This window comes from Spermophilus citellus (assembly GCF_964194105.1).
Source record: "Spermophilus citellus genome assembly, contig: SCAFFOLD_114, whole genome shotgun sequence".
Taxonomy (NCBI): domain Eukaryota; kingdom Metazoa; phylum Chordata; class Mammalia; order Rodentia; family Sciuridae; genus Spermophilus; species Spermophilus citellus.
The window spans coordinates 545,280-553,763 of NW_027672907.1; the positions used below are offsets into that span (position 1 = coordinate 545,280).

The 8,484-nt window shown below is 42.8% G+C and overlaps 1 protein-coding gene across 1 annotated transcript in view; it reads left to right on the forward strand.

Moving 5' to 3' along the window:
• The window catches only part of LOC308640368 (NBAS subunit of NRZ tethering complex-like), a gene marked incomplete at its 3' end in the record, with an annotated part of 172,589 nt that extends 164,385 nt beyond the window's left edge, over positions 1-8,204 (forward strand). Inside the window, exons 13-15 of the mRNA XM_081312302.1 lie at positions 7,042-7,153; positions 7,878-7,986; positions 8,118-8,204. Coding sequence (XP_081168428.1) covers positions 7,042-7,153; positions 7,878-7,986; positions 8,118-8,204 — 308 coding nt within the window. The remainder of the gene's footprint in view (positions 1-7,041; positions 7,154-7,877; positions 7,987-8,117) is intronic.
• Positions 8,205-8,484: the final 280 nt, after the last annotated feature.

Here is an 8,484-nt window from a genome sequence, read left to right on the forward strand (position 1 = left end):
GAATCTAGCCATCAGAGAAAGGCAATGGGGCTCTTCTGTCTTTTCTGGATCAGATGCAGAAGGCAATTCTTGGAGATCTACAGTGTGCCAAGCACTGTGACTTACACACATTGTACACATTACTTCCCTTCAACCTCAGAGAAGGACAACAGAGAAGGTCACCTTCTGGATAGGCCTGGTAAGGACTTGGAAGGGACAGCTTATGATAATGCTGTGTGCATTTTCAGTGGGTGGGAGACCATGTGTGATGTGGATGGGTTAGAGTCATGGGGCTTTGGACTTCCAGATTGGGCATAGATGGTGTGAGGGAAGTACCATCGGGGACACAGCTCAGCCCTGAGCCTCTGAGGAACAGCAGAATGGCGGGTAACGATAGGTCCAGGCTGTGACAAGTCACGCTGAGGTGTGTTTGCATTTGCTGAGCAATGCAGTCTGGGTGAGGTCAGGCATGGATCCCATCATGCGAAGTGTTGGGTGGGGTGGGGTTGGGGAGCCTCTTCAGCACCATGCTGTAGGAGCCCAGCAGTGACGGGGCGGGTAGTTCTGGTCCAGCCTAAGGGTCTAGAACACATGCAACAGCCCTCAGCAGGATGGCAGCTCCAAATCCAGATGCTTCTCTGAATCTCATGGGAGCTGTGAAAATGCAGGTTCCTCTGCTCCCATGTGACCCACTTAGTTAGACTCTGCAGGTTGGGAATGGGAACCATATACCGTGGACAAACTGTCCAGTTGATTGTTGTTTAGTGATAAAGTTCTGGGCTCCACGGATGGGGTTTGGTCATCTCTGGTGCCGCCCCTTGAGAGGAGCCAGGTATAAGCAGCTCACTTGGGGAGGTGGCCTGATGCTGATGGGAATCCCAGGCTCTTAGGGCTGGAGGGTCCTCAGCCCATGCAGAGGGCTGGCTAAGAGAAAAGGAAGAAAGCCGGGCCTCCTTCCCAGCACAGCCTAGGTCCCAGCTGGGACAGGTGGCTGATTAAGGTTGGGAAGATAAGATAGGACAAGGAGAAGCCATTGTGAGGACTTTGGGAGCTAGAGGGTCTGGCAGATAGATTTCCAGAGTGGAGGCAAATGGCAGAGCAGCGACTCCCAAGCTGTGGCTGGGAAGCCTTGTTAGGAGAGCACTGAGGAGCACCAGCCACACCCAGGCTCATCCAGGTAGAGAAGCTGGAATCCCACATGTTCTGACCTCCAGCCTCACCAAACCCTGTCCTGGCACCTGCAGGTCGGACTCTTTGATCTTTGAGCCACTTCAGGCTGCAGAGGCCTGCTGGGCTTTGAGTGTGTCAGAGAAATTCAGCAGGACCGAACTTGGGCAAGACTGGGAATAACCCTTCCACCACATTTCAACAGCCACAGCCTCCGCTTTCCTTAATGGTACACCTTCATGGAGTGTGTTTGTTCAGGGCAGTCAGTTTTCAGTGTAGGGCAACTCAGTTCAATTAAAATTGTACTTATTCAGGACACTTTGTGAACCTGTCCCTGCGTTTGGTGCTGGACCTGGACAAACTCTCAGTTCTCAGCGAGCTCAGTGCAGGGAAAGAAAAACCCAGGTTTTACTTCTGGTCTTCTACCCTCTGAAGCAGTGGATGATCACAGCTGCTGTTTAATTCACTGAAATGGCTTGCATCAAATTTTATATTATATTATGTTTTTAATAAATATGATTATTTGTTTTGATTTAAAAGATGTTCAGGAATATATTACATGATATCAAGCTAATGGAAAGACAGATTTAAGAGAGTTTGAATTGGATTTAGTTTTATTTCTGGCAGTGAGTTTTTAATAAACGTGCTTTGTAAGGAATAAACAGAGCATATAGCTTGGATGTTTTTAGACAATTGTGAATTAGAAGAGTCTGCCACTATGTTGAAAGGCCAAATTTTGATATACAAAATTATTTTGACCAATTAGAAGAAGATGGATAAAATTGCATGAAATGGTTTTGGTTAGGGTTCAGTAATGTTCTAGTACTTTCTTTAAATGTCCAGTAAAAGCAGAATGGCCAGAGATTGCATTAGAAAAGAGCAAGGTCAGGAGAGCAGGAGAACAGGAATGAAATACCAGACAAAAGCCAAGGCAGCAGATTCTGCTCTTTGGCTTCCTGCCGATGTCCTAAACTGGGATAATTTGCTTGTGATGTAGCAGAAATGAAAAAAAGATAAATGAGACAGGTGTGAGCTAAAATATAGGCCTATAGTATCCTCAATTGTAACCTGAACAATTTTCTCTCTCCTAGGGTCGGTTTTCTCCTGTGTGAAATGGGGAGACTGGTGCATTCTTTTGGGGTCGCTGTAAATGAGGATCCAAGGAGATGCTAGATGTAAAGTAGCCTGCACAAGACATCGCAGGTGATGTGGGACTCAGCAAATGATCACTTGCTTTAGAGGTTCCCGTCCTTGAGATAACCAAGGAGAGCTCAGGGGGGAGCTCAGAAATCAGGAAGAGATTCTCACAAACATTATAAAATTATTCTTTTTGAGATTGGATGAACAGTTGTTTGGTTTATTCAGAAATAGAATTTGGAGACACGGAAACGGAAGCAGTTAATTGCTGGACACTGGCAGCTGTGTTCTCTGGTGAAGGGGAAAGAAATGGCTCTGAGAGGCTGGGCCTGCACTGGTGTTTATCTGGAATGGTGCTTTGTCCCAGTTTTCATTGCCCCTTCCTCACCCTGCAGAAGCCAGTAGCCTCAGAAGGCTGTCCGATCAGTTCAGAATCAATGATTGTCTGGTGGTAGATGGTCCCTTGTCAACGGCAAATTGATAACCTCAAGGCCTTTGCAGACCCTCACTCATGGCTTATGGGTTGAGGATGTTGGTGTGGAATGTGCATAGTGTCTGGGGATCCTGGAGCTGTTTCGAGCAAAGAAAATAACCTGGATTCAGGGCTGACTCCATGTGAGGCTGGATACTGTGCCTGCTGGGGCTGCCCTGGACCATTTCCCCAAAGTAAAGAAATCCCATTTTCCTTTTTGAAGCTCTATGGGTCTAATACAAGGTAACCATATACTTAGAGCATCCAAACAGGACACTTTTGAAATGAGGGCACCATTAGAAATTGTGCTGGATGACAGGCATACCTCAGACTGTCCTGGACAAAGCAGGATGTTTGGTCACCTGGTCAGTTACCTGGCCAGGTGACAGCGCTGCCTGGAATCATTTTCATCACTTGTAAGGAACACTCAGCTGAATACCCACACTGAATCAGTGATATCCTTTAGCTATAATTAAGAGGTTAATTCCCTGAAAACTGTATTATGAGAAAGACCCAGTAGAACTTGTGAAGGATAATATAAATACTCCATTGGCATAATGACTTACAGTTTATAGAGTATTTTCACAAGTATTATATCACCCATCTGAACCTCCTCACCAAACTTTGAAATTCCAAACTGCAAACCTGCTTTTCCTAAAAATGTAACCTGGCCCACACTGAGTTCTGTGACGTCCTGGTGGGCCAGCCTCACCGCCTCTTCTCCAGGGAGCTTTCTTGATTTGACCACCCCCCTCAGAAAAAGCTATCTTTCTTCAGTAGCCTCACAGCATGATGCATGTGCACACCCTGCTTAATCCCCGAGGATGGGGCTAGAATTAATTCCGTGCTGTGTCCTGAAAGCGGGAACAGGAGAAACTTGGAGAATGTTTATTGAATGCATAAATCTGGATTGGACACTGCTTCTCAAAATTTAATATTCATCCCAACCACCTGGAGATTTACTAAAAGGAAGATTCTCATATAGCAGGACTGGGTAGGGCTGAGATTCTGCATGTCCACTAAGTACCCTGATGAAGGGACTCGACCATACCAAGTAGCAAGATTCTCTAGCACAAGTACCCAAACATGGCTGAAAGGCTGGAATCACCTAGGGAGGTTTTAAATGGCATCACATCTGGACCACACCTGCAGAATTTCAGATTTGATGGGTAAGGGTACACCTGGGCAGCAGCAGTTTTAAAACTTTCTAGGCATTTCCAAAGTCCAGCAAAATTTGAGAACCATGATGGTGTGGGAAAATTTGCCATGGCTGTCTAACTTTCAAATGAAAAGGGTAAGAAGAGTACTAATGGTATTTTATATTTTGGGGGTTGACAAAAGACTTTAAGGTTTTTCCATTAGTTGCTTACAACCTGACAGAAGGGTGGCCCTCCCTTTCCAGAGAAATAGACTCCCTGAGGTTATCCTTATAGAGCTGAGACATGAATTCAGTAGGTTGTTGGATTTTTAAAGAATTATTTCAATTTATTTATTAACCCAAGGAGAGAAAGACCAGGGTGTGGATCAGAAGATCTAGGTTCCAGTCCCAGTCCTGACCACTGAGTTGGGTGTAGCCGGATTCTGGAGTCTCTTTTCCTCCTGTGCACACCTGCCCCCCATGGACATCTGTCCTCTTGTCAAGCTCTGGATCATGGATAGATGAGTGTGCTGCATGCTCTGCCTTCCCCTCTTCTTTAGCTGTCAAATTCCTACTTACCCTCCACAGCCAGGCTCAGCTGCCCCTGTGCCCCTTCTGGGTCTCCACCTCTGTAGTTGTGACCAGCATGTATTTCTTCATGTGCTTCTTCCAAGCTGTGAGCAATCCAGTTTCAAGAACTGTCTTATTTTCCTGCTATCCACACTGTTGGATCCACTATAAGAGGTGCTTGGTATGTATGTTGAATTAAAAAGGATGACAAAATGACTTTATCTGCTTTAAAGAGATTTTTTAAGACTATAAGGACCTGAAAGATGAAAGCAAATTGTGGAAAATTAAAAATGTGATACTCAATGTAAGATTCAGATATTAATCTTGCTATTTACTACAGTCATGTACCACATTTTGGTAATCGACGGGCCATGGTACCCATATTGCCTCGCATCATCGGGACCATCCTAGTTTGTACAGGTAGGTTCTATGATGCTCACGTAACAAGGAAACAGCTTAACGATGGATTTTCAGGACATATCTGAGTTGCTAAGTGACGCGCAACTGTAATTTGATTTTAGACTTCATTCAAAATACTAAAATGTTTATGTGCTTTGTCCCTGCCGTTTTCAACTGAGCCAGAAGTGTCCATGCTATTTTAATAATTTAAGGATGATAATATAATGAGAAACAGGCTCATTTCCAATTAATCAGAAGATGAAGAATAAAAGAGAGAAAAAAAAGAGAGTTAAAGGTTTCCTGTAATCTCGTGACCCAAATATAAACGGGTCTATTTCTATTTGGATCTATTTATTTCTGGTCTGTTTAATGAACACAGTATTTTAAAAGCAGAATCATGATAATGCTGTTTGTGTACCATTTACATCCTTTTTTTTCCCACTTCAAATTATAGCACCTTGTTCCCATGTGTTATTACTACTTTTGCAAGCATCCTTTTCAGTGGCTGGGTAATACTGTTTCAAAGGTACGCCCCCCCCCCCGCTGGGAGGCGTGTCACTGACAGCTGGACACATGGGAGGACTCAGTGCTCTCCCTGGTGAATGACGCCACAAGGATGATTTCTGTGAAAGTCTTCTCTTCCTGAATGTGGGATGATTTCCTTGTTGATGTCACCATCAGTGTCTTCTGAGGAGTAAGCCCCCAAGCTTATGCTCTTCACCCTGTCACCAGCAATGACCTCTTCCTGAACTGAGCACTATGAAAGTTAAAATGGTGGCGAAGTCTACAGATGAGAAATGCTCTTTCATATGAATCTGCATTTCTTTGCCTACTAGGGAGCTCGAATAAGTACCAAAGGTTATGTGGCTTAGAGGTTCTTCTGGATTTTCCAAGGATTTTCTTTGAAATCAGTCTCCTGAGTGACTGTTGCATAGTTCTCCCTACGGTAGTATTCCAGGTTTCTATAATCCAGCAAAGTCTTCTTTAGGAAATATCTGGTGAGCCTGATGACTCTTAAAACATGGAAGATATTGTCTACTTTTCCCATGGATGCTCAAAAAATATTTCCTACCCCATATACATTTAAATTGTTTCCTTTTGAAAAGAATGTTATAATTAATTTGGCATAGAACCATTCTGTGCAAGGTTGGAATCTCGCTACGCGTGATTTTACGATCTGTTTGTTTCTAAGATACACGTCACGTGGTGGTGTACAGTGACTTCCAGGGATGCCGAGTGTTCTGTTGACCTGATATGCCATGTTGTACCTTGATGCTCTTTTATTCCTGGACAATGAAACAGGCTCAGATTTTATTTTATTATTTTGGTGCTTATGGTTGGATTTCACTATTGAGATTACTTTCTTAAAACAAACTCTCAGAAATGAGGTTACTGGATCAAATAGGCCAAAACATTTATGTGACATGCCTAATATTTTTATTTGAATCAAGAGGGACTTATCATTAATCATCTTGAGGAGAATTGCCTCCTGAGGACAGAGCTGCCCCCTTTACAGGTGTCTGAGTCCTGACATTTTGGCTAGATAGGGTCACGTACCCTGCCGTGCCCTTATTTAAAAGGTGATTTTGTGGATGAGCAGCTGCAGTTAGTTACTCCTATGAAGGACAGTCCCTTCTTAAACACTGCACAAAACCTCACTGAACCCACCATGTTTGTATGAGGGGGACAAAATCTTCAGAGCAACAGCAGAGAAGTCTGGACAAGTATTTTGCCACCTGGATTGACCTGCTGCATGCTATTTTTTAATTGGTTCTTTTCAGTTATACATGACAGTAGAATCTATTTTGATATATTTATACAAGCATGGAGCATATCTTATTCTAATTAGGACCCCAGTCTGGTGGATGTACATGGTGCTGAGGTTCACTGTGGTCTAGTCATTTATGTACACAGGAAGGTTATGTCTGATTCTGTCCCATTCCTATCCCCACTCCCTGACCTGGTGCATTCTAACGGGAATCAGCACTGGAAGGGGTTGGAGGGAGGGAGGGGACAGGAGGCTGGGAAGGCCCTTCAGCCCCATCAACATTTGAACTCTGAGTAAGATTGCAGCTACTTAAGCCCTGCTTAGAAAACACAGCATGGGAAAAAGTACCAAAAAAACCTGAGACTTTTCTTATGGTTGGGTATTTGGGTGAATTGCAGTTTTTAATTCTAGTTGTGAAAGAAAATCTCCGTGTTGAGATTGTGGATAGGGGAGCTTTACCCCCTTCCGTGGTTTCCTCTGCTTTACAGGTTTTGGTAATTAGCCCGTCTTACTTCACTATCAGGTAAGAACGTGGTGCTAAAGCTCTGAGGACTTCTGGGAACTCGTGATTGCTTATTTTGTTTGATGTTTTAACAAGACATTTTACCTCAGTAAGTTCATTTCCACGTTCTTATTTATCTGGATAGTAAACTTCATGGTACCTTCCAATTCTACAGCCTGTGCTTCCATGATACATGTGTATGTTTGTCATAAAAGGAATATATGTTGTTGTCAAGTCATGCCACGTCTGTGTAATGAAACACTTAGCAAGTGTCGCTCAGTCTAGTGGCAGCATAGCACGTAAAGAAAAACAAATCTGAATAAAAGAGGAAAATATAGTGTTTTCTGAAATGCAGCAAGATAAGTCAAGAATACTATTTTGAGACTATAGATCTGATTACTTGAAATCAATGCATGAATGGTCTTAAAGAATTTCAAGGGCTTATAAAGTAATCACAAAATTGTTACGTGTCAAGTCAGTTTGTTCTAAATGATCAAAGTATTCCCTTGTAAAATTTCATTTAGTTTAAAATGCATGTGCTCTCTTAATGAATATAATATTTCATGGGCTAACATTACTTTTTAAAATCGGAACTTGCTGGGATTAAAGAAGTGATGATCATCTGCAATCGTATCTTCCTTCTATCTATATTTATAGGGTATTTGGAGCATTAACTGGCCAGTCAAGGAAATAAACCAATGAATTTCTTAAAGTCTTTTCTGTGTTTATGTGTTTCAAAATTCAGAATAAAAATAGCTAGAGAGCACCTGAAGCTGATTAAGTTCTGTGCTGTGGAATGTGAGGACCCCTGTATTGATCGAATGATGGCATCTCTAGACACATTCTGTTTGTGGGTAAATTGAAGATTCTTACTTTGCTGAGTCATTTCACTTGGACTTTCCCTGTGACAGGATAGCCACCTCTTACCGATTGCTCTGGAGGAAGGATTCGTGATTTTCGGTGCACCGAAATTGTCTCTTTTCAGGTCAAGGAAACATCCTGGAAGCTGGAAGCTATGGTATATCTTCTGCAAATGAAGCAGGTTATCGTCAATTTCTTCAAGTGTGCATAAAAATTCGTATATAAGAAAAGTGTTGATGTAAAAAGTGTTGATGTAAAATTCTTTTAAAAAATCAAGAGATGATGAGAAGAGAAAGCATTCGGAACGTGTTATGTATGAAACCTCCTTTTCTTCCCATTAGTTGAAGGGAACAAACCACAAACCAGAGTTTGCACAGTGGGTCCTTAGCGGAGGAGGGCTCAATGCCTTAGATTAATTCTTTTTAACCACACTGTAGTTGGTAGTGTTGGATGTATTCTCTCTGAACTGTTGTGAATTTAATGGGCCATTC